We start from the raw sequence: 26,724 nt of genomic DNA on the forward strand, positions 1-26,724 counted from the left end.
ATAATTTACTTTAACTTACTTGACAAGGAGAAAGAGTAAGAGTGAGAGCAAGCCGGCGCCGCGGCTCACTTGGCTAACCCTCCACCTTGCGGCGCCTGGCTCCTGCCATTGGATCAGCGTGGTGCACCGGCTGCAGTGCACTGGCTGCAGTGACCATTGGAGGGTGAACCAACGGCAAAGGAAGACCTTTCTCTCTGTCTCTCTCTCTCACTGTCCACTCTGCCTATCAAAAAAAACAAAACAAAACAAAACAAACAAACAAACAAACAAAAAAAAAAAACAAGAGAGATAAGAGAGAAATCTTCCATATACTTGGTTCACTCAAAAACACCTGCAAAGCCATGGTTGCCCAGGCTGAAGCTAAGAGCTCAGGACTCAGTCTGAACTACTCAGGCCATCACCCTGCCTCCCAGGGTGTGTATTAGCAGGACAGTGGAATGGAAAGCCGGAATATGAGTGTCCCAAGCTACATCTGAATCATTGTGCCAAATGCCTGCCCTGAGGATAATACAATTTTGTGAACATGCTTAGGAATTATAGTGTTGTCACTTATATAAACTGATAGAGGTGTGAATGTAGACAAAACATTTTCTTTCTACAACATTATTAAGATATTATTCAACTTATTTTAATATAGATTTTACATTTGATAGCCTCCATTTTATATATAAATATACCTTTACTCATTTAATAAGTGATTTGTATTACTTAATTTATTTAAATTATATAAAAACTGTAATTAGTAAACAAAACTTTTAAAAAAAACATTATGCTTAATTTGAAAACAAATATGAGTACTTAAAAATGTTGATGGAAAAATGGAATTAAAAGATTATGTGGGGGCCGGCACTGTGGCATAGCTTGTAAAGCTGCTGCCTGTGGTGCTGGAATCCCATATGGGCGCCCATTTAAGTCCTGGCTGCTCCACTTCTGGTTTGGCTCTCTGCTATGGCCTGGGAAAGCAGTAGAAGATGGCCTACTGCAGCCACGTGGGAGACCCGGAAGAAGCTCCTGGCTCCTGGTTTCGAATAGGCCCAGCTCCGGCCACTGTGGCCATTTGAGAAGTGAACCAGCAGATGGAAGGCCTCTCTCTCTCTCTCTCTCTGCCTTTCAAATCAATAAATAAATCTTTTTTAAAAAAGTAATTGGAAATTTAATAACTTGCTAATGATTTTAAAAAAATAAGAGAAACCTATTTTTCTAATCTAATTTTTAGTGTACTTTCCAAAAAATAATGACTTCTTCTTACATATATATTTATTATTTGCAAGGCAAAGAGAGTTCCCATCCACTGATTCACTCTCAAAATGCTCACAACAGTCAGGCTGGGCTGGCGCCGCGGCTCACTAGGCTAATCCTCTGCCTGCGGCGCCGGCACACCGGGTTCTAGTCCCGGTCGGGGCGCCGGATTCTGTCCCGGTTGCCCCTCTTCCAGGCCAGCTCTCTGCTGTGGCCAGGGAGTGCAGTGGAGGATGGCCCAAGTGCTTGGGCCCTGTACCCCATGGGAGACCAGGAGAAGCACCTGGCTCCTGCGATCGGATCAGTGCGGTGTGCCGGCCGCGGCGGCCATTGGAGGGTGAACCAATGGCAAAGGAAGACCTTTCTCTCTGTCTCTCTCTCACTGTCCACTCTGCCTGTCACAAAAACAAAACAAAACAAAAACAAAAAACAGTCAGGCTGGACTGGGGAAGGCAGGAACTGGAAACTCAATCCAGGTCTCCCACAAAGGTGGCCACAGCCCCTTTACTTAAGCCATCACCTGCTAACTCCCAGGGTGTGCATTAGCGGGGAGCCTGGGGTCAGGAGTCAGGAACTGGAGCTTGGGATCAAATGCAGATGTTCTGATGAGGAGTACGGGCTTCCTAACCATTGACCTTGCTAGGCTAAAAGCCTGCCTCTACATGTGATTTCTACATGTGGGATACCACAGGGAGTTTCAGCTGTATATTTGCAAGACAGTAACATGTTGCAGGTATAGGATGTTTTTTCTCTAGGTGATAAAGCCACTTTGGATGTGGTTATCACTGTTTTGTGTATTTAACATTGGATTTTTAAGTACTAGAAGAGTTAATCAGGTAAAGATACCACAGTGATCTGGTGAAAATGATCTTGATGTGGACTGGACTTTGATGCTGCTTTAATGTAACTAGGTGACAATTGGATTTCATCATCAGCATTTTTAGACTTCTTCTTTTTAACCCATAGTGTACTAGGATTATATATTTTATGATATATGACAAAGAATTGAGCTAATGAAAAAGTATGGAATGCTCAGAACCACTTTGGCCTAAATGGTGGTTGCCTGGGACTAGGGGAAGGGCAAATGAGAGTTATTGTTTAGTAGAAATAAATAGAGTTTTAGTTGGGGAAGGTGAAAAAATTCTGGATATAGATGGTGGTAATGGTTGAACAATAATGGCAATATGCTTAATACTACTATGATTAAGATGATAAATTTATGTTGTGTATATTTTATAATGATCACAATTTTTAAAGATTTATTTATTTATTTGAAAGAGTTACAGAGAGAGAAAGAGAGATCTCCATCTACTGGTTCACTCCCCAAATGGCCACAGCAGCAAGGGATAGGTTAGGCTGAAGCCAAAGCCAAGAGTCTGGACCTTCATCCAGGTCTCTCACATGGGTGCAGGGGCCCAAGGATTTGGGCCATCTTCCACTGCTTTCCTAGGTGTGTTTGCAGGGAGATGGACTGAAAGTGGAGCAGCTGGGTCTCGAACTTTTATTCTTAAAAGAGAGCCTTTTCTTCACACTCTGGTCAGTCCTGGGTAATTAAAACCCTTTTTCCAATATAGTTTCTTCCTAAGAAGTTTTCATTAATTATGAAAAATACCCATGGGTATTACATTATAAATCCTTTTTTGCTGTCATAAGTAATGGGGGAGTAATGCTTATAAGTATAGCAGAACTGACTAGATAATATATCTTTCCTTTGATTTTCTTTTAAATATTTATTTATTGATTTGAAAGGCAGAGAGACCCACATACAGATACACATACACACACATACACAGAAATCTTCCATCCACTGGCTCACTGCTCAAATGCCTGTAACAGCCGGGAATAGGTCACGCTGAAGCCAGGAACCAGGAACTCCATCTGAATCTCGCACATGGGTGGCAGTGACCCAAGTACTTGGGCCATCATCTGCTGCCTCCCAGGTGCATTTGCAGGGAGCTGGATCAGAAGCACTGAGTAACTGGGACTGGAACCAGGCACTCCAGTGTGAAATGCAGGCATTCCAAGTAGCAGATCAACCTGCTGTCAGCCTGCTGTAATACAACACCTGTTGCCTCTCCTTTGGGTTTGGGTTGACTTTCTCTTTTAATTTTTAAAGAATAATTATAGTGTTAGATATTTTAAGGTTTTTAAAATTTTATTTGATATACACAGAGAGATAGACAGATAACGAGACCAGTCTTATCAGCTGGTTCATTCCTCAATGCCTGTAATAGCATAGACTGGGAATGCAATCCAGGTCTCTTAGGTGGGTATCAGGAATTCAAGTTACTTGAACTGCCTCCCAAGATCTGTATTAGCAGGAAGCTAGAGTCAGGAGCCATTACCGGGAATAAAGCTCACATCTTAACCAGTGGGCTAAACACCTGCCCAACTATTGTATTTTTAAGAAGTAGTAAATATTCAGAATATTCAGTACAAAATAATACAAGCAGAACTGAAAAGTCAAAAGAAATCAGCAATAAATTGTTTCCAGTCCCATCATATCCAAGCAGCTGTTCATTTATTCAAAAGTGTATTCATTGAGTGCTTTCCATGTGCTAGGTACTAAGGCATCAGGAATCAGCAAGGAACAAAATCAAGCCCCTGTCATCACGGAGCTTATCCTCCAATGGGAGGAAAAGATGACAAACAAATGCCTACATAGATTATAAGTGTTGTGTAGAAAAACAAAGTGGAATAAGGGCCTAGAGAGTGTCAGGAGCTCTTTTAGACGGAATGGGGACAAAGGCTGCCCTGAGAAGGCGACATCTGAGCAGAGAGCTAAAGGAAGGGAGGGAGCTAGCCATCTGCATGTGGGGAAGCATGCTTCAAGCTGAGGGAGGCATACGCAAAGGTCCTGAGGTGGGAGTACACTTAGCATGTTCTAATAAGACCAGAGAGGCCGCTGTGGCTGGAGATGAGCAGTTAAGCGTGAGCTTCACAGACTGCAGGATCCTGGCTATGTAGAGCTTGGGGAAGCCTCCAGCTCTCTTCTCTGTGAAGCCATTGGAGGATGATAAGCAGGGCTGTGCTGTTGAGAATAGACTACGAGGCTCAAGGGTGGAGGCAGCAGGGCCAGTTATGAGTAATGGCAGTGATTAAGAACAAAATGGTGCTGAGTCGCACTAAAGCAGGAATGGTTGAGGGGATAAGAAGACTTGATTCTGGGCACATTTTGAAGACAGGGCTGAATTGGGATGGGAGTTTGAAATAACTCTGGCGTACACCACTACTGGGGCAGGGAGCATGGCAGGATAAGGGAGGTGACAAGAGCTAGGTTTGGGTATGTTGAGTCTACACACCTGTTGTTCATCTAAGGGGAGGTGTTAAGTTAGTTGTAGGGGACTGCCATTCAGAGAGACGTCTGGACTGTAGATATCGGTTTGGAAATCACCAGGCACACAGCTGAATGAGACAGTCTCAGAAGCAAGTAGAGATGAATAGAGGTCCTAGGACTGAGCCCTGGGGCATTTCAACATTCAGAGGTTGGGCAAGGAGGAAGGTCCAGCAGAAGTGACAGTGTGTATCTAGAGCCATGTTAGGATTGACCCCCACTCCTGAGAGTGGCGAAACAATGGGAGACCTGAGACTTGGCAGCATGGAGGTCATTACTCCTCAGAAGAGTTGGAAAGTGTGGGCCTGGTTACAGTGGGCTAAAGAGAAGACAGAAAGTGGAGGCAGGGAGTGTGGACTACCATTTTGATACTATAAAAAGAAGCTGAGATGAAAAGGTATCTTGCTGGGAGGAGGCAGGAGGTCCAAGAGGATGTGTTTTTAAAATACAGTGGGGGAAAATACAGCGTATTTATTTGCTTGTGTGAATGATCCAGTAGAGAGGGGGAAATGATAACAGAAAATAGGAGTGTACTAATTTTATTTCTTTAAGATATTTTAGTATTTATTTGAAAGGGAGAATTAGAGAGAGAGAGAGAGAGAGAATCTTCCATCTACTGATTCACTCTGCAAATGGCCACAATGGCTAGAACTAGGCCATGCTGAAGCCAGGAGCCTAGAACTCCATCCAGGTCTCCCACATGGGTGGCAGGGGCCAAGTACTTGGGCTGTCTTCCAGTGCCTTCCCAGGTGCAGCAGCAGGGAGCTGGATTGGAAGTGAGGCAGCTGGGACTCAAACAGGGTTCTCATGTGATCCTGGCATCACATGTCACAGCTTCTCTTGTTGCACCTCATCACTGACCCCTTTTATATTTTTATCTTATTTTTTTTCCAGAGTATTTAATTTAGAAGCAAAGAGTTTCAGTGAACAAGAAGAGATGGATTCTGGTTTATAGAGATGGGTTTTGGCTTGCAGATAGGAAGACAAACATGAGATGGAAACGATGGGCCTACAGGTAGCATGGGAAAGCCATGGATTTGGTGATGGGGCACAAGTACTTTCTCTTCCAGTGGTAACATTTAGTATGCAGAAACAGAAGGATGGGTGGCAAGAGTGAAACAATTTTTTTAAAAACATTTTATTTATTTATTTGAGAAAGTAGAGTTAGAGAGAGAGAGAGAAAGAGAGAAAGGTCTTCCGTCTGCTGGTTCACTCCCCAAATGGCCACAACAGCAGGAGCTGGACCCATCTGAAGCCAGGAGCCTGGAGCTTCTTCCGAGTCTCCCATGTGGGTGCAGAGGCCCAAGCACTTGGGCCATCTCCTCTGCTTTCCCAGGCCATAGGAGAGAGCTGGATCAGAAGAGGAGTAGCCAGGATACAAACTGGCACCCATAAGAAATGGCAGCACTGTGACAGCGACCCAGCCCATTACACCACAGTCCCAACCTCAAACAATTTTATAAGAATGGCATTATACCATATGTACTTCGAAATTTGAATTTTGTTTTCCTTGGGTTTAGCAAAAGAAACTGAAGTGAATGAAAGTGAAGAAAATGCTGAACTTTGGATAATGTTTCTTCTTTCCCAGTGATAATAGTTCCTGAAAGTTCTCTCTATGGTTGAGAAAATGACTAGGAAACCATTAGGAGGCTCGAGTCATAATAATATTTTTAGCTGTATTTTTAGCTCTACCTTCACTTTTAGATGAATTGGCTGCTGCTCTGCGTGGAAGGAGTCTGTGATTCATGCTTTTAGATTTCTCTACACGGCTCTTCCCCATCTCCTAATTTTTATAGTATATATCTATTTTGTCCTTGGCAGGGTTTCTTACATTTATATTCTGACCTGCATGTTCCCATTTTTTTTGGTCTTGATATATCTAAGCACCTGTTCCTTAACCATGGCTTCCCTATTGTGGTTTTTGTTTTATTGATCTCCTGAGTATAGGGTTTTTTTCTCAAGTGGGTTTCTTGGATGCTATGTAGGCTGAGATCTTTCCAGTTTGAGAATTTTGGAGCTTTTTTTTACACTTGAGTGGTGACTCAGCTTGTCATAATATTCTTGGATCACAGTTCTCGGAGTTTTTTAAGACATGGCTTCCTTATCTTCAGGCCTTGACTGCTGCCGTGGAGAAGTCTGTGACCAACTTGATTTTCTCCTTTATTTTAATAGAAGAGTTGTCTCTTCTCCACTGATTCTTACATAATTGTCTTTTCATCTTTGAAGTTCAGAAATTTAGACATTGTATGTTTGGTGTTGACTGTTCTGTGTACATTTCCTGGTTTAGGACATGCCTTTTCTACTTGTAGATTCTTTTATCTTCTTCCCTTGCATTTACTATGTGCCTCTTAAGCCTTTTTTATGTGGTGTTAATTATATTTTTAAAAATTTTGGGGGGCTGGTACTGTGGTGTAGCTGGTAAAGCCACTGCCTTTGGCACCAGCATCCCCTGTGGGTGCCGATTCAAGTCCTGGCTGCTCCACTTCTAATCTAGCTCCTTGCTAATGCATGTTGAAAAGCTGTGAAAGATGGCCCACGTCATTGGGCCCCTGCACCCACATGGGAGCCCAGAAGCTCCTGGTTCCTGGCTTTGGATCTGCCCAGCTCTGGCTGTTGCAGCCATTGGGGAGTGAACTGGTAGATGGAAGATCTCTCTCTCTCTCTCTCACTCAACTCTGCTTTTCATATAAATCAATCAATCAATCTTTAAAAAAATTTTTTTTTATTATGGAGGCCAGCATTGTTTGCACAGCTGATTAAGCTGCTTGAGATGCTGGCATCCCATATCAGAGTGTGGATTTGAGTCCCAGCTGCTTCATTTCTGATCCTGCTTCCTGCTGACATGCCTTGGAAAGCAGAGTAAAAGTATGTGGGCCCCTGCCACTCATGTGGGAGACCAGAATGGAGTTCCTTGCTCATGCGTTCAGCTTGGGCCAGACCTGACTGTTGATCCATTTTGGGGGAGTGAGCCAGCAGATGGAAGATCTCCATCTCTCTCTCTCTCTCTCTCTCTGTCTATCTCTGTTTCATGCATACATTCTGCCTTTCAAATTAATAAACTCTCTGTTGCTATGCCTTTCAAATAAATAAATAAGCCAATGTTTTATGAGGAACATCAGACATATACAAAAGCATAGAGAACAGTGTTACGTCCTCCCACGTATTCACCACTCAGTTTCGATAATCATCACCTTGCAAACAATCTTGTTTTACCTCTATTTCCCACTTCAGTTTTTTGCTCTAAAATTAAATTTTAATCTCATTTTTCCACAAACATTTTGAAGTCATCTTGTATAATAACACTCATTTGTTGCATTAGATCAACAGCTTGTTAGCTCCAAATGACTACAGTTGCTGGGCCTTGAAATCAGCGAGATGAAGCTCAGAGAGAGGGCAGCAGGACTTTCCCTGATGCAGCAAGGCCACACCTTGGATTGGGTAACAGCAACATGAGTTGCACACACAGGAAATGCCCACTTGTTCCTTGGTGTTCTCTGAATTTCTAGTGCTCATGTGAACTGTGGAGGGACTAGGGGAGGATCCAGAATGCACAGTTTCTTTTTCCAGCAAGAAGTGAAACTTAAGCCCTTTCTAAGTTAATAATAACCATAAAGAAGGAGCTGTGTAGTTTGAAGACTGTTTTCTAATTCTGTGTTTGGTGGCCATGTGTTTTATTCTAGAACGTTTCAAACTGCAGATTGAGACCTTTTTGTAGATCAAGAAATCAAATTGGTGAGCAGCAACTAGCATTTAAAAAGACAGGAAATGTCAGAATTCTTGGCTTATATCAAGAATTTTGTTTCATGAAACTTGATCCAGGTGTGTATGAAGGGGGTAGTTGGGAGATGTAGAGACAGACGGTTTGCTTGCAAAAACCTGAAGCCAGTAATTTGTCCTATTCAGTTCTTGTCATTTTCTATCCCTTCTTGTTTCAAAAGTGAAAGGATCAAAGAGCCCATGAGGCAGATTTGTTTATGTATTTTAGCAAAAGCATATATGGAGTTTACAGTGGCTGTCTTAGGACTTAATCTTAGGACTTCTGTTTGATATGTTGAAGGAATCCAGAGGTCCTTTTGTTAATCAATCAACATTTATAGCCTAGAACTATAGGATTTGGGCGTGTAAGACAATCTTATGAGGCCATATCTCAGCCTTGTAAACAAATGTGTGGCAGAATGGTCAGGAGTTCTGATCTAGGCCCACATCCTGCTGAGGTCTGGTTCAGTGTGACCTCAGGTAGTTAACTGATCATTCTGAACCTTGGTGCACTATCACCTTGGTGACTGTGGAGACGTACTAGACACCAAGCATATAGTAAGTACTTTTGCTCTTCATAGCAATCTAATGGAATAGGTTTTAGTATAATCAAGTAGTTTTATACATAATGCAACAAGCTTAGGGAGATTAAGCATCTTGTCTGAGGATGTACAACTAGCAAGTAGCCCAGCTGAAATTAAAACCCAGACCTTTCTGGTTGCAGAGACCATGCTCTTAGCCACTCTGTCTTCTTACGAACTTGTGCCCCTAGGGTGTTTTGAGCATTAGATGAGATAGGGTTCCACAGTAAGCACTTATACCTGTGATTACTATTAAATATGTAACATATGCCTCAATAACTCTTTTGTGCACAGTTTACCTTTATGTACAAAATAAGCTGTAGTCAGCTAAATCGATTCTGATAACTGACCAATCAGTTAACGTATATGTTGAATTCTTGAAATACAATTGATTAGCTATTTCTTCAGGATCTGCTAGAATAAAAGTGTCATTCCGGAAGGGCTGGAATAGCCTGCCACTAGTCCAGCTGTACCGGCTGTTTTGGCCCTTCTAATTGGTGGAGAGCCCGCTTGACAGCATCTGTCCTTGTACCCACGCTGCATGCTTCTCAGCCCCACACGAGGCTTTCTCTGTTGCCACTAAGGCACGAGATTTGATGAGACCTCTCAGCCATCACCGAGAACAGTGCCTGGCATGTGGTAGGTGTCTTACTGCAGATTCCCTAGAAAATAAAGCCAGAGATCAATAAAGGTGATAGTTTATTTGTGGGAGCCATCCCAGGGAAGAAGGAATGAAGAGAAAAGGAGAATGAGAGAGAGAAGGTGGCAAAGCAAATATAAATCCCTGCTTAGAAGCTGGCCACAGCTTCATGAGAGGCTGGTTACTCAGTCTTTAAGGACATTTTCACAGATACTGAGTGAAGCCACTGCATCTCTGTTGTTTTTGTTCTTTTTTTTTTTAAGTTTTATTTTATTTTATTTGAAAGGCAGAGTGATACAGAGGGAGAGACATAGAGAGATCTTCTATCTAGTGGTTCACTCCCCAGATGATTGCAATGGATGGGGCTGGGCCAGGCTGAAGCCAGGAGCCTGGAATTCCATCTGGGTGCTACTGTATGTCTGACCAGCTCATGTGAGGACAGGAAAAGATTTCATTTATCCACTCCTGTTTCCTTTTGGTTGAAGTCTGACTTCATGGAGCTTCACCTCCCATGCATTTCTTGATCACATGACTGTTGTCTGAGCATGTCCCCCCAGGTCTCATGGCTCAATGACAATAGGGAAAGCCTGGGGTGACACTTAGGGGCATGCAGCATGGACCACAAGTCTAAATGTTTTTAGACTGACCCACCACCAACAGGAAAGACCAGAACAGCCAGTGCAACTTCTCCAGTCCAGGCAGCTCCAGCCAGTTAGCAAGGTGGTTCTGTTCTTCTTGGGTGCTGCATAATCTTGATCTGGCAGAACAGACTTTCAATAATGATAGATCCCTGTTACCTTCCTAACTCCCAGCTACCTGCTGATGACTCCCAAATGTCTGTTTCCAGACTTGACTTCTGAGAACTCGAGCCTGGGGAATAAAAACCTCCTTTTTCAACAGGATATACCATAGGCATTTCCTGGACCATGTCTGTCTCCTGGTCTTTAATCATTTTTGTTTGTCCCTCTCCTTAGCACCTAATAGGTGCTTCATCTGTGCTTACTGAACTAAACCTAATGTGCCAATACTGCATGCTAAGCTGTGTCTTGCACAAAATGAAGTAGGTCCTTCAGAGCTTGCTCTCTTGGAGGTTAGGATCTGCATTTTAAAATTGGTTGTTTCAGTTTGATTGTGCTGGAGCCTTGAGCAACACACAGTTTACCATTGTCCTTTTGCGTAGTGAACAAATCAGAATTGATATTTGGTCTTTTTAGGAGTTGTTTAGTAGGAAATCCTTTGAGTTTTGACTCCTTGTCCTGTCCTGCTTTTCAAGACTCTTATCTTTCTTTGTCCACAGTATGGAGCACTTTAACCACAACTCTCCTTCCTCTATCACCCCCACTTCTCTTTAAATTCTCCCCGGCTCAAAGCCTCAACACTAATTCAGGTTCACACTGGTTCACACTGATTTCTTCCTCTCCAAATGTGGTGTGGAACGATTGTTTTGGCACTTAAAATGCACAGTCTTATACATACTTATGCATACTTTTGCATTTAGTCCATTTTCCCCAAATTGGATTATAAGTTCTTTGAGCATAAGACAATGTTTTACTTTTTCTCCTACGCCTCAATGATTCATCTCCCAGCTCTTCGCACTGAGATTTGCTGGGTTTGTTGGTTGATTATTGTGGTCCTTGGGGACTGATGTGGAACTTGTCTCTAGCAATGAGCCAGGGGTATCAGACTGGGTGATATTTCTCAGAAGAGCTGTTGGTCCTCCCAGCTACATCTTTAGTTTGTAGTACAAGTTAATTCTAGATTCTAGACCTTGGGAATTCTGTTTCTTAAACATTTCAGGCAAGGCCTAGGAACTAAAATTACTACTTTGGCATTTGATGTGGCAGCTTGTTCATTTGGGAGCCTTTTGTCTTTGACTTGCTGTTGAGTCACTTGAAAGGGCCAAGGCGGCCTGCCAGAGCAATCGCGATGATTAAAGTTCATTGAGATATCCCCTCCTGCACTCTCCCGCCTCATCAGCTGTATGGAGTTGTTTTCTGTGTCTTTGCTTGGGGGTTGGAAAGTTAATGGCCGACTGAGTGTCCTTTGGAAACTGTAGGGCCATTTTTCTTCTTCCCACTGATGGGCTTCACTGTGTCCCCAAAGATGCAGGCCTTGTTTTCAGGTAGTGTGGAGTTAATGTAAGGGGAGGAGAGATTCTGTCTTTCATAGCTTTGACACTGCTGCACAGGAAAGACAGTTTTAAGGTTAGCCAAACTCAGGGTCCAACAAAGAGAATTGTACTCCAACAGGAAAGCCAGGCAGGCCAGTCGCAACTGCTCTATCAACTTCTTCCTCCGACCAAGATTACTATTCTACCTTGAATCCAAGGATCTCTTTCATGTCCAGTTTGCTGGCCAGTGGAAAGTGGGGAGGACAGATTGGAATCACCAGCTTTAGGATTGTGGGTCTAAAGTCTTTGTTATTACTGGTCATCAGCGTGAGTGTGTGCAGGGAGTTTTCCACTCGGAATTCTCCTTCCCACGTTCGCCTCCACCGTTCAACCCGAATTGCTCATTAATACTCACTCTGTTCCTTACTTGGGAAGCTGTGAACCTGTCCAGCAGATCGCCTCCTCTGTGATTCTCCTTTAACTTTATTTATTGTTTTTATCATGACACAAGCTTTTACCAGTTCCATTTTTGGTCACTTGAAATCCATACTGTTGGCTTTTGGAGCTGCTTCTCCCCTTGTACACTTATCTCTGTCCAGGCTCCAGTGTCATTCTTTGTTCTAATCAGGCCCTGCTCAAACATTCCCATCCCTTGGCTTAGATTTTATCTTCCTCTGGAATATCCTCTCCTTGCCCTTCATTTACTGAAATTCTACCCATGCTCAGAAAACTTATTTAGACTTCTATTTCCTTGCTTGCTTTCTCCTCTCCTTCCTTCCCTTCACATATTTGAAGCCCTGCTATATGCCATGTAGTATACTGGGTCCCAGGAGCATGTTAGTCAACCAGACAAATTTCTTCCTCTTGAGGAGTTGAATCTTCCTTAAGAAGCCTTACATTAGTAAAGTTAGTTCCCACTGATCTTTCTGAGCCCTCAAAATATTAACTTGTAGAATTTATTCTTTTTAAAAAGATTTACTTATTTGAAAGACAGACTGACAGAGAGAGAGGGACACACACACTTACACACACACCTTCCAACCCTTGTTTCACTCCAGAAATGCGCGCAACAGCTGGGCCTGGGGGGCAGGAACCTGTCATCTGCTGCCTCCTGGGCTCATTAGCAGGAAGCTTTGTTGGAAGTGCGGAGTAGTCAAGACTCAAATGGCACTGTGATATGAGATTCAGGCATCCCAAGCAGTGGCTTAACCCTCTGTGCCACAATCTCCACCCTTGTTGCATTTATTCTTTTTTTTTTTTTTTTAACAGGCAGAGTGGATAGTGAGAGAGACAGAGAGAAAGGTCTTCCTTTTTGCCGTTGGTTCACCCTCCAATGGCCGCCACGGCCGGCGCGCTGCGGCCAGCGCATCGTGCTGATCCAAAGGCAGGAGCCAGGTGCTTCTCCTGGTTTCCCATGGGATGCAGGGCCCAAGCACTTGGGCCATCCTCCACTGCCTTCCCGGGCCACAGCAGAAAGCTGGCCTGGAAGAGGGGCAACCGGGAAAGAATCCGGTGCCCTGACCGGGACTAGAACCCGGTGTGCCGGCGCCGCTAGGTGGAGGATTAGCCTATTGAACCACCATGGCACCGGCCTGTTGCATTTATTCTTAATTTCATGTACCAACGGAGTACAGAAGCATGGAATTTTATGTACTATGTAATGATATAGTCTTGTGTAATTATGTATAGATAGTTATATGTTTTAAAATACATATTTTGATCATATCTTCACAGATTGTAAGTTCTTCTTTTTAAAGACTTATTTTATTTATTTGAAAGTCAGAGTTACACAGAGAGAGGAGAGGCAGAGAGAGAGAGGTATTCCATCCAATTGTCCACTCCCCAATTGGCCGCTGATACGAAGCCAGGAACCATGAGCTTCTTTCTGGTCTGCCACGTGGGTGCAGGGGCCCAAGGACTTGGGCCATCTTCTAGTGCTTTCCCAGGCCACAGCAGAGAGCTAGATAGGAAGTGGAGCAGCCAGGTCTTGAACCAGTGACCATATGGGATGCTGGCACTGCAGGCCAGGGTGTTAACCTGCTGCGCCACAGCCCCGGCCCCAGATTGTAAGTTCTTTAAGAACAGGGATGTTTATACTTCTTAATACTTCAGAATTCTGCACTCTATGTGTTTCTTTCCCATTAGCTTGCCAACTTTGGGGGAGGACTTTTGTCCTTATATCCCCAAGCACCTGGAAGGTACTCAAATAAATGTTTGCGGTAAGAACAAGAAAGCATATTGGACTAGAACCCCAGTGACTTGGATTATAGTCATGGAGCTGCAGCTATGTAGCTGTATGATCTTGGTCAACCCCCTTTACTTCTCTGGGCTTTGTTTTTCACACCTGTCCAGCAAGGATTTTAAGAGCCCTCCATTACTAAGTTTGTAGAAAGGTAAACCAGCAGGGTCAGAGAAAAGAGCAAGACTTGGCAGAGCGTGCTAGCATTTGGTTTCCTGGGGAGTAGTTTGGAAAGGGGCTGATTACCATTTCGATAAGAAGTCTTGGTAGGAGATAGATAGGGTACAGAGCCTGATGAAAGCCTCAATTGTGTTCTTATATAACACTGGCTGGAAAGGTACTAGGAATTAATATTCCTGAGATGGCTGAGGTGACATCATGTGTTTGTGAAAGGGATAAAAGCAGGTGAGACAGATTTTGTGGAAAAAGACGGGCAGACAGGCCGGGTTCCCAGTGGAGAACATGGGCTGATCTCATGCTGCACGTGCTGACAGCGGAGCCTCGGGGAGTCACAGCCCTGCCCCCTGGGTGCCGGCACATCAAGGTGACTGGAAGGTGACTCTCCTGAAAGATTACGGATTTCTCTCAGCCTGCCCCCTACCCCCATTTTCTTATCAGAATTGCGAGATTCATGACTTAATCAGAGACATTCCTGAAGGAGATAGAGTTTGAAAGGGGGAAAGAAATAAACTAATAGTTCAGAATTGAAAGCAGCAGAAGGAACAAAATACCCCTTTGTCCACCTGAACTTTGCGGACGGATGCATTTCCGGAGTGTTCTCTGAAGTAAGGACAGTTTTCAGAGGACTATGACCTGCATTTGTAGGTATTGTAAGTTAGAGTCTACATACATGATTATTGGTGTGGCAGGGCCCTGGCTGGTTTTGTTAAATAATCAGAATCCATGAGAACTGGGTTTTCTTCGAGTCGCATCCTTATTGGAACTTCTCGACATCTTTCTAAAAAGGAAATAAGCTTCCTTCTAACTTTCAGGACAAGTGTGGGTGAATTTCAGCTGTGCCTGAGCCTGGACAGAGGCAGCGTTTTGCAGGGGAAGCTTTTTTGGGTGTGTCTGCTGATCCTGGAATTGAACTCGCACATAAAAGCATTCATTGGCAGGTTTTGATTTGACACTCTCTGGAAATAATGGAGTGGTGATCTGCCAGTAGAGTTCAATGTCATGGCCAAGTCTGATGTCCTGAGGGGCAGCTTTCAAGACTAGCTTTAGGAATACTCAATGCAGGACTTAATTTAACCCATACAAATGAAGAAATGGAAACCAAGAATTCCCTCCTTCCTTTGTGCCTATTTGTTAGGCAACTTTCTCCCTAGTTCGCAGGATGGTACTTGGTAAATAGAATGTGCAGAGGCAGAGAGAGAGAGAGAGAGAGAGGTCTTCCAGCTACTGGCTCACTCCCCAGATGGCTGGAACTGTGCCAATCCGAAGCCTAGAGCCAGGAGCTTCTTCTGGGTCTCCTACATAGGTGCAGGGGCCCAAGGACTTGGGCTGTCTTCCATTGCTTTCCCAGGTCATAACAGAGAGCTGGATCAGAAGTGGAGCAGCCAGGATTTGAACCGGCGCCCATATGGGATACCAGCTCTGCAAATAGCGGCTTTACCTGCTATGCCACATCACTGGCTCCTTTTTTTTTTTTTTTTAATATTTTTAAATTTGTTTAAAGTCAGAGTTACAGAGAGACAGAGAGAGACAGAGGGAGATATCTCCCAAGTGGCTGCATTGACCAGGGCTGAACCAGGCTGAATTCAGGAGCCAGGATCTTCATCCAAGTGTTATACATAAGTGGCATGGGCCCCAAGCATGTGGGCCACTTTCTACTACTTTTCCCAGGTCATTAGCATGGAGCTGGATAGGAAGTGAAGCAGCTGGTACATGAACCCTCACGCATAGGATACTGACATCTCAGGTGATGGCTTTACCCATTGTGTCACAATGCCAGCCCCTGATTGTTTTCTTTTGGTAAGATATAATTCACATACCATAAAATTCATTCTTTTTTAAAGTATACAATTCAGGTTTTTTTAAAAAAATTTTTAAAGTATCTTCACAAGATTGTGAAACCATCACTACTATCTTAATTCTAAAATAGCGAGGTTAAATTTTGACCTGACTCTTATTTATTTATTTATTTATTTGACAGGCAGAGTTATAGACAGTGAGAGAGAGAGAGACAGAGAGAAAGGTCTTCCTTCCATTGGTTCACTCCCCAAATAGCTGCTGTGGCTGGCGCTGCGCTGATCTGAGGCCGGGAGCCAGGTGCTTCTTCCTAGTCTCCTATGCAGGTTCCGGGGCCATCCTCCAGGGCCCAAGCACTTGGGCCGTCCTCCACTGCCCTCCTGGGCCGCAGCAGAGAGCTGGACTGGAAGAGGAGCAACTGGGACTAGAATTGGCTCATGGGATGCCGGCACTGCAGTCGGAGGATTAGCCAAGTGAGCCACAGCGCCGGCCCTTGACCTGACTCTTTAAAGGAAATATCAAGCAAAGAGCAAATCTGTTTCTCAGGAAACTTGTTTGAAATTTTTGGTTCCTCTTGGAAGGAAAGCTGCAATTTTTATTCTAGTATTGTTTTCAAAGGACATAATAGAAAAAAAGAATCCAATGGCATTGACTTTCTTTTTTAAGCTTGTTACTTTATTTATGTATTTATTTATATATGTGTGTATGTATTTATTTATTTATTTGAAAGGCAGAGTTAAGAGAAGCAGAGGCAGAGAGAGAGAGAGGTCTTCCATCCACTGGTTCATTCCCCAAATGGCTGCAACGACTGGAGCTGTGCCTATTTGAAGTCAGGAGCCAGGAGCTTCTTTTGGGTCTCTCACGCGGGTGCTGGGGCCACCTTTTACTGCTTTCCTAGGCCGTAGCAGAGAGCTGGATTGGAAGTGGGGCAGCCAGGACTCAAACCTGCTGGTTCTAGGCTTTACCTGCTACACCATCGCACTGACCCCTACTTGATTTCTTTATGGTATTGATGATTTTTAAATCTTTAATCTTTAAGTTGAGGCTTATTACCATGGCTCTGATATAATAAAGAATATCCAAAACAAAAACCTAAGACTTTCTTTGCTGTCTTGTCCTTCCTCTTCTTTGTCAAGCCATGCTTCATTGGGTCAGGCCTTAGGTCTTTGCCACCATCACCAGACGGGAGGGGCTCAGTAAGATTTGCTGTGTTGCGGCTGATGCTGTGGTAGAGTAGGGTAAACCAATTTGTGTCCTGGCTGCTCCACTTCTGATCCATTTCTCTGCTATGGGCTGGGAAAGTAGTAGAGGATGACCCAAATGCTTGGGACTTTGCACACACATGGGAGACCTGGAAGAAGCTCCTGCCTCCTGGCTTTGGATTGGCTCAGCTCCGGCCATTGCAGCCACTGGGAAGTGAGTGAACCAGCAGATGAAGACCTTTCTCTCTGTCTATAACTCTACTTCTCAAATTAAAAAAAAAAAAAAAGATTTGCTGGGTAAATTTGCTGGTAAATCACTATTGGGTGCCCAGGGAAGGTTATTTTTGGCATGTATCACCCCAAGTATTTCATGGTAACTCTGGTACTTTGGCTTTGTGGAAAGCCAGGGAATTCTTTCATACAGCTGCTTGTGGGAAGTGAAAGCTTGACTTCATTCCATGCAGTTGTAGGGAAGGAACCTACAAGAACCCCATCATCCCCCATAGCCCAGACACTGTCACCCAACTGTAAGGATCTGTAGAGCCTTCTTGAGCTTGTGGGGTGAAGCACGGTGTGGGTGGTGTGAGTAGTGTGTGTCTTTGAGTTGTGTCCACACGTGCACGTGTATACTTGCCTAAGCACACGAGGGAATTCTGAAGAATTCTTCTATGTTTTTATAAATAGCCTTTTTTTTTTTCTTTCTGCCTTTGTGTCTTGTTGGTAGGCCAGGGTGCAGAGGAGCCTGGGCACATGGCCCAGGCATGCTGGCATTCAGTGGCCTATTGTTCTTGCCCCTGTCCATGTGCATGGACAGAAGACTGGAGCTGGCACAGCTGCTGTCTTGGGGACCATTGTTTGTCTTAGCAGCAGCAGCAGCAGCAAGGCCTGAAGCAGCACATTCTGCCCTGAACAGAGCAACCGTTCTGTCTTGGAGCTGTGGACCTAGCGGTGGGGCGGATAGAGTCTCCCTTATGTCTGTGCAGATGCTCTGAAGATGGTAGTAGCAAGAGAGGCTTCTCATTAGAGGTAGAGTGTGGAGGATGTCATATCACAAAGAAACTATCGTGGCAGGTGGTATCTATTGGCAGAGCCACTTCTTTTCTTGGATCAGGATGGGGAATGTTGCTTCTGCACTGTCTCCATCCTCTGGGTTTGTTGGAAGATCTCAAGGTGCATCAAAGAAAGAGAAAAGCACTTCCTCCAAAGCTGCCCTGTGGAATACGTCTAGGAAGTAGAGAAGGGGCCCATCAGGCTATAGACTAGTTGAAACATGGGCTGGTTAGTGAGTCCGTGGGGTAATTCAGTGTTGACTTTGGGTACTGAACCGCTCCTCTCCTGGAAGATGGAAGAGACAGTATTCCAGGTGTGAGATTTGTAGTAATACCTTCAGAGACTCCAAACCAGTGATGACTTCTCTTGTCCTCCTGCCCTACTATCAGAAGGTCAGAGGAACTTTAATTCAGCTTCAGCCTTGCTTGCGCCTACTCGTATGGCCCTTTGGTAAACTACTTAATGAGCCTTCACTTTTCTCATATGTGCAATCAGGATAATTGGAAATACCTTGTAGGCTGGTTGTAAAAATTAAATGAGGTGATGTATATAAAAGCCATAAGACGTGTTCATTAGACACAGGCTCCCTTCCTTCAGGACCCACATGGGGGCCCAGAGAGCGGCATGTGGTTTGTGCTGTGCCTCCACTCAGGAGAGGCACCTGAGAAAGTCTGGGTGGCATTCCAGGACTGATGGATAGGCTTGGGGGCTTTTTGGATTAATTCATGTATCTCAGAGGCCTCCTACGAAATGCTTGTTCTTTAGAGGACAACCCTGGAGTGGCCTACTTTTAGAACTTGTCGTGGGACTTTGTCTGCCCCTCTTGTTATGGTAGGGGGTAGGTATCATCCAGTCAAGCGTGTTCTTTTCTGTATCCTTTGTTAATGAGATTATTGAGGCAAAGAATTAGGACTTTCAGAGGGGTCTCCATATTCCCCTGTAATCTGCTCCTGATTGAGTACCTGAAGATCACTTTGAACAGACTCTGTGCTCTCAGTCCCTTCCACCTAACAGCCACCGGTCCCAGCTTTTCATTAATGCACAGAAAGGGAAAAGATGCCTCTAGGAATAGTCTCAGCAAGGCCTGTTGCCTTTAAGAGATCCAGAAATGCCTGGTAAGAACCAGATGCCTGACATGACCTCTGCAGATCTTTTCTCCCCAACACCCTTGTAATCAGACTCCAAAAAACACAGAACAAGAGAGCTTTGATGAGTGATGAGGTAGGCGGCTTTTCTGCTCAGCCTTCTGTCTGCTTGAAACAATCTGCGGTGCTCAGTTTCAGTTCAGGTGAGGTCATTGCAGGGCTGGTTGGCATTGGTGGTTGGCAGAGGGGGAGGCATGGGGATGGAGAGGGTGAGAACTGCAATAGCAGATCCCCTAAGATCACTCAGCGAGGACAACATATTGATGCTACACACTGATATCCGTAACAGAAGCAAACAAAAAAAGATGGGGATGGATTATGGACCCCTAAGTACCTCAAGGCAAAACTCAATGCACTATTTTCCCATCTTCTTGTTACTTCACGAAAGGAATGGTTGCAACCTTCAGCATTGTACTCCTGATCCTGAATTTGCCTCTGATTCATCTCTCTGATGAAAACTTTAGTCTCCTCCCCCACCCCGCCTTGCATTACATACAGCTAGAAAGTGGTGTTACACTTACACTGTTTGGGAATCCATCTGGAGCATGGCTAGTGAAAGGGATAATATAGGTACTCTCTGTCCCTGTCACATCTTAATGCACTTCGAGCCAAGCATGCGTGCCAGGGAAGGGGATTCAAAACAAACTGCCCATTCTGACTGAGATGGCGTTTGGGACCTACCTTCATACTGTGGCCCTTTGCTGAGCTGAAAAGCAGTCTGGCACTGGCATGCTGCTTCCTGTGAACACCAAGTCTCTTGTCAATAACAAGTGCAGGGTTGTGCATGAGGCAGATCCGATTGCACCTGGAGCTCCCATTGCTGCAGTTGCAGAGGGGTGGAGGTTGTTAGCTCTGTACAAGCGTTCTGGCCAGCCCAGATACAGCAGAGTCTCTGACGCATCCATGAGGATAAGGTAACGGAGATACTGTGTGAAACAATGTCTTTCCAAGTCAGCTTCTTGAAGATAGATTTACATTCTGTGATATTGGAAACTATGAAATCTGAGTGACAGTGACACTAGCCTAGTGACACCTAGAAATCCTGGGGCTTGTTTATTTTTGGGTTTCTACCATTAGCATTGGGCAGATCTCCCTCTGCCTCCATTTTAATGTCCAGACCTTCACCCTACTTCATGAAGATACTGAAAAACATTTTGAAATTATAAGAGAAAGTATAATAAGTAGGAGCTTAGGCTACAAAATCAGTCTTCTGAGTTTGAGTTCTAGTTCCACCACTTAATAGCTTGACTCCTTCAAGACTCAGAGTTTTGGGGGCCAACATCATGGTGCAGTGGGTTAATAAGCTGCTGCTTGCAACTCCAGCATCTCATTCTTTTTTAAAGATTATTTATGGGGCTGGCGCTGTGGCACAGTGGGTTAACGCCCTGGCCTGAAGCGCCGATATCCCATGTGGGCACCAGTTCGAGACCCGGCTGCTCCACTTCAGATCCAGTTCTCTGCTTTGGCCTGTGAAAGCAGAAGATGGCCCAAGTCCTTGGGCCCCTGCACCCGCGTGGGAGACCCGGAAGAAGCTCCTGGCTCCTGGCTTCGGATTGGAGCAGCTCCAGCCAATGCAGCCAACTGAGGAGTAAACCATCGGATGGAAGACCTCTCTCTCTGTCTGCCTCTCTTCTCTCTGTGTAACTCTGACTTGCAAATGAATAAATAAATCTGTTTAAAAAATGAAGATTTATTTATTGGAGAGGCAGAGGCAGAGAGAGAGAGAGAGAGAGAGAGAGAGAGAGACAAGTTTTATATCTGCCAGTTCACTCCCCAGATGGCTGCAGCGGCAGGAGCTGGGCTGATCTGAAGCCAGGATCCAGGAGCCTCTTCCGGGTCTCCCGCGTGGGTGCAGGGGCCTAAGCACTTAGGCCATCCTCCACTGCTTTCCCAGGCCATAGCAGAGAGCTGATGGGAAGTGGAGCAGTTGGGACTAGAACCGGCACCCGTATGGGATGCTGGCACTGCAGGCGGCTGCTTTACCCACTACATCACAGTGCCAGCCCCTCTAGCATCTCATATTCGAGTGCCAATTCAAGTCCTGGCGGCTCTGTTTCTGATCCTGCTAATGCACGTGGGAAGGCTGTGGAAGATGGCACTCTCACCCATGTGGGAGAACTGGATGGAATTCCTGGCTCTTGGCTTGAGCCTGGCCCAGCCCTGCCTATTGCAGCCATTTGGGGAGTGAACCAGCAGGTGGAAGATCTCTGTCCCTTTCTCTCTTTGACACTCTGCCTTTCAAATGAAAAAAATTTTTTTTTTTTTTAAGAAAAGGGCTTCAATGTTTTCATGTTTAATTAGGGATAAAGTAGTATGTACCTCTTAGGGTGGTGAGGAGAGAAATTTTTTTGGCTTTCTGTTGGAAGAAAGCCCAAATTCTGGCACAGAGCCAGAAACACAGTAAATTGTTCAATAAATGATACTTTTGAGTATTATTAGGTAGAATAAGTAGCTTCTCCTAAGTGATTTGGCAGATACGTGATTTACAATGTTCTTTAATGGTCCGGAAAGCATTGTTGGAGGTTTTTGGAGGTGACTCATGTCCTACAGCCACTAAAGACTATAAGCTTTTCTCTCCTCTCCTCTCCTCTCCTCTCCTCTCCTCTCCTCTCCTCTCCTCTCCTCTCCTCTCCTCTCCTCTCCTCTCCTCTCCTCTCCTCTCCTCTCCTCTCCTCTCCTCTCCTCTCCTCTCCTCTCCTCTCTTCCCTCCCTCCCTTCCTCTCTCTCACCCTCCCTCTCTCTCTTTCCTTTTCTCTTCTCTTCTTTTCTTTCTTGTTTTTAGATTCTCCGGGGACCTGAGAATAAGGAAATTGAAGGTAAGTGCATGTTTGCATGTTTGGTGTTTATTTAGGACTGTCCATTGACTGTCTCCTGGTTTTTGTTGCAGAGATCCGTGCTCAGCTCACAGAGCAGATGAAATGCCTGGACCAACAGTGTGAGCTCCGGGTGCAGCTGCTGCAGGACCTCCAGGACTTCTTCCGGAAGAAGGCTGAGATTGAGATGGACTACTCCCGGAACCTGGAGAAGCTGGCTGAGCGCTTTCTGGCTAAGACCCGCAGCACCAAGGACCAGCAGTTCAAGTAGGGGCTCTGTGGTTGTCGCTCTTGGAGACCTTGGGGTCTGGGATGCGTCACTTAGATCCAGTTGAATTCATGAGCCAGTGGCTTCAAATTGATTGAAAGCCTCAAGAACTTCTCCTTTTTCAGATCAGTCTTATGTGCAGCTCAAAGATCAGAATACATGGTGACCCGTGCTAATAGTAACGACAGACAGTTTGATAGTTCTGTGTGTCAGGAATAGTTCTGAGGGCTTTGTGTAGGTGCTAACTTTCTTAAACCCCACAACAGACTCCATGTGTTGATTATTATTATTATTATCCCTAATTTACAGATGAGAAAACTGAGGCTTAAAAGGAACTTAAACCAGAGTCATACACATATGCAAATCCCTGGTGAAGCTAGAATTCAAACCCCAACAATCTGGCTCCAGTTTCTGCACTCTTAACTATTTTATCAAACTGTCTTTAACCAGGAGAAATGAATGGTGTTGTAGTCATATGTCTAAATCCCTTCACAGCTAAGCAGCTGCTAAGATCTGTTCTTTCCGTATTTATCATATTTTATTCAACTGGCCCCTTTGTTGTCATTCCCGTTGTTGTGGCCAGGTTGGGACAAAATTAGTATCTCAGGTTCTTGCCTTTTACTTAGAGAAGAATTCTAAGCCCAGGCACACACAGCATGCAGCATGGTAAGGTTTATTTAGAAAGTGAGAGGAGTACACAGGCCCATGAGGAACTCATTTAGGAAGAGTGGACCAGGAAAGGTAAAAAGGGGAATTTCATACCCTGCTCTACTTGTCCGGGGTCCACGAGGTAAGGAGAGAGAAAAAAGATCGCGCTCTCCCCTTCTCCAGGGTTCTTATTAGCTTTGAAAAGAGGAGAGGTTACATGGTACTGCCCTGGAGTCCCAGGTAAGGGGAGGTGCATCATTTTTTTTTTTTTTTAAGATTTTGTTTATTTACTTGAAAGAGTTACAGAGAAGCAGAGGCAAAGAGAGAGAGAGATGGAAGTCTTCCATCTGCTGGTTCACTCCCCAAATGGCCAGAGCTGAGCTGATCCAAAGCCAGGAGCTAGGAGCTTCTTCTGGGTCTCCCACATGGGTATAGGGGCCCAAGCACTTGGGCCACCTTCTATTGCTTTCCCAGGCCATAGCAGAGAGCTGGATAGGAGGTGGAGCAGCCGGGACTTGAACTGATGCCCATATGGGATGCCGGCACTGCAGATGGCCGTTTTATCCACTACACCTCAGTGCCGGTCCAGGGAGATACATCTTGGAGAGGGGTCATCTGATTGATGATAGGATTACATGGGGGTGGGGAAGGTGTGGCCTGCAGCTCATGAACTTAATCTGTCTCGATGACTTTTCCCATTTCACCATTGCCCTAGTTTAGATCATCATCTTTTGCCTGAATGATTGCAGTTCTTACTATATCATCTATAGCAGAGGTTTTCAACTCTGGCTTTGTGTTAGAATTCCCTAGAGAACTTTTTTAAAATATTGAAATCTGGGCCACACTCCAGACCAATTAAACGAGAATTTCTGGGAATGAGCCCTGAGTAACAGGCCAGTGTAAAATCTTCCCAACTGCTGCTGGTGAACAGGAACATTGAGGCCCACAGTCAGTCTATAGCTTCTCCCCATTCCCGTCTGCATGGTCTACTATGTTCAGATTGGAGATCAGGCATCTCTCTATGCAGAACTTTGAGTAGTTCCCATCAGTTAAGTTATTGATACTCCAGGGTGTGTCGTCTCTCAGTTTTAGCATCATCTGCAATGTTATAAATGCACTCTCAGGCCTTATCCCAGACCTACCATAGCCGGATCCCCATGTGATTTGTGTACATGTTGAAATTTGAAAAGTGCTGCTATATTCAGCAAGATGCACACTTCTTGGCTTAGTCTTCAAGCCCTTCTAGCATACCTGGCCTTAACCAGCTTTCCAATGTTATTTTTTGTCTCTGTTCTACCTCACCTTAGCCAAATAGAACATTCACTCCAGTAGGTTGTGGCCATCATGTTATTTGAATTTCTGTGCCTAATCTTCACATCTCTGCATGTCTAAGCCATATCTGTGTTGTAGGGCCCATCTCATATGTTCGCTCTTTCAAGAAGAAAGGCCCATCTCATATACTCTCCCCTCTAGAAGAAAGAATGCCCTTCAGCTTCTGAATTCTTACAACATTTTATTTGGTCTTCTCTTAGGGCATTCAGCATTGTTTGACTTATCTTCCCTTATATTATGTTTGTCTGAGTCATCTTTTAGTGTCCCCCAGTGCCTAGCTTAATATGTGGTATATAGTAGTTACTGATTAAATGTTGTAGATTGGGTAAAGGAATGAGTGAATTTAAGAATTAATACCATGGTCTGGGGAAGGGGCGGCAGGCGCCATGTCCTGCCGGGAAGGTGGCAAGAAGAAGCCCCTGAAACAACCCAAGAAGCAGGCCAAGGAGATGGATGAGGAAGATAAGTATTTCAAGCAAAAACAGAAAGAGGAGCAGAAGAAACTCGAGGAGCTAAAAGCGAAGGCGGCGGGGAAGGGCCCCCTGGCCACAGGTGGAATTAAGAAATCTGGCAAAAAGTAAGCTGTTCCTTGTGCCTGAAGTGATGACGCCCTTGATTGCATTCCTAGCTAAACATCTCGATTCCTGGCCGTAACATCTTATGCCACCCGTAGTTAGAATGAAGCGTTAAGAGTTAAGTGTTAACTTGGAGCCTGTTGTACATTTACAAATAAAATTTTGTAAAAAGGGGAATAAACCCCACTGTACTGTAGCTCACTGTCTTAGTTGTTTTCACTCAGCCACTCCCAGCTGTGAATTTAAAGTAAACCCAGCTGAGAACCCTTCCAGAGTCTGCTCTTTGCTCTCCAAATTCTGTGTCACCTGGAATTAAACCATGGCATTGGAAAGGCAAAAAAAAAAAAAAAAAAAAAAAAAAAGAATTAATACCAAAAATATTTTATTTTATCCTTTTTTTTTTATTGCTCTAAAAATGGTGTGCAAATTGTCCTTTACAAACCAACTCAGAGCAATGTCTGGAGGTTAGGAATGAGAATGTCATCCTGCTAACACTCAACACAAGCCAGCAGGAAGATTTCCTCCCGAGGTTTTCTCCCTCAGAGTCCCTTATCTTTCCCAAGTTCTATTCTTTTCTGATAAGAGAATCATCTGATAATAAAATGTTATTTTAGTGTGTGATAAATTAAGACTGGAGGGAGGAATCATTTACATTAGAAAATGATTCAAAGTTGGATTTGTTCTGTTAGTAAGCTCCCCTTAAGTTTAAAATAACATTTGAGTTTTAGTACTATATCATATTCTCAGCTTAAGGACATATTTATTACGAATTAAGGTAGAGATATGTTAGTCTCCTAAGTCATCTGAATGGTTCTGATTAAAATCATATGCAAGAAACACTCTTTTCTTCAAGGCTGGAAGAATTTATTTCCCTTCTGGTAAAGCTGGCACCTGCTGTCATTTTCTTTTCAATAACCAGTGAATATTTATTGGACCAACTTTGTGCTCAGTTGAATAAGGTGTTGGAATACACAAGTGAAGTTTATTGTGTGTATCCACAGGGGGGTCATATCTGGTTGGGGAGAAGAGTTTTTGAATACAGGAAACTGTAGAGGATAAAGCAGTAGTAAACTTATTAAGAGATCATTGGTGTTCTCTAGAGCATTGTTCTGATAAGAGATCAGAGATAGGTAAAGGATCAAGAATACTCATGAGCGTTTTCATTAAGTAAGAGGGACTTAGATTAAACTTCAAAGGTAGATTTGTGAAGAAGAGAGAACAGTATGTACAAGTGAGAGGGTGAAGGAATGTTTGGTGGTAAGATGGTATGGGGGCTAGTGTGGGACCCAGCTTCATTAAACAGGTTCTAGGGCAGGAGTTTGGTGCATCAGTTTTGGTACAGCATCCCATAGTGCAGTGCTAGGATACAAGTCTCTGTTCCATTCCTGACTCCAACTTCCTGCCAATGTGTACCCTAGGATGCAGCAGGTGATGGCTCAGGTAATTGAATCCCTACCACCCACATGAGAGACCTCTCTCTCTCTCTCTTTCTTTCTCTTTGCTTCTCAAATAAAATAAAAAAGGGGAGAGAGAAGATGCTTATGCATTCATCCAACTAATACCCATTGTGTATCCCTTGACCTCTTTTCATTGGGTCTTGAATATAGCAGGGAACAAGCACTGTCTCTTCTTAAAATAGAACAAGGAAGAAAACATTGGGCAAATCACACAATTAGATATATATATTAAGTTGGAGTCAGTGCTGTGGAGGGAAAGTACACAGTGGTACATGAACCTAGAAGAGGGGGACTTCTCCACTTCTATTGCTGTCATATCATGACTGCTTTACTCCAGTAGTGTCCTGTCTGATCTTATCCT

The 26,724-nt window shown here is 44.3% G+C and overlaps 1 protein-coding gene and 1 pseudogene across 15 annotated transcripts in view; both read left to right on the top strand.

Annotated features, from left to right (window-relative positions):
* Positions 1 to 26,724, top strand: part of SRGAP2 (SLIT-ROBO Rho GTPase activating protein 2) — a 282,651-nt gene that overhangs the window by 82,508 nt on the left and 173,419 nt on the right. For all 15 annotated transcript variants that reach the window (XM_017347830.3, XM_051821257.2, XM_051821256.2 and 12 more), the window contains one exon: positions 22,158 to 22,350. In XM_017347830.3, the coding sequence (XP_017203319.2) occupies positions 22,158 to 22,350 (193 nt within the window). The remainder of the gene's footprint in view (positions 1 to 22,157; positions 22,351 to 26,724) is intronic.
* Positions 24,670 to 25,023, top strand: LOC127483524 (translation machinery-associated protein 7 pseudogene; annotated as a pseudogene).

The sequence above is a fragment of the Oryctolagus cuniculus genome, chromosome 13 (assembly GCF_051225735.1).
Source record: "Oryctolagus cuniculus isolate XC-2025 breed Fujian yellow rabbit chromosome 13, ASM5122573v1, whole genome shotgun sequence".
NCBI classification, from domain to species: domain Eukaryota; kingdom Metazoa; phylum Chordata; class Mammalia; order Lagomorpha; family Leporidae; genus Oryctolagus; species Oryctolagus cuniculus.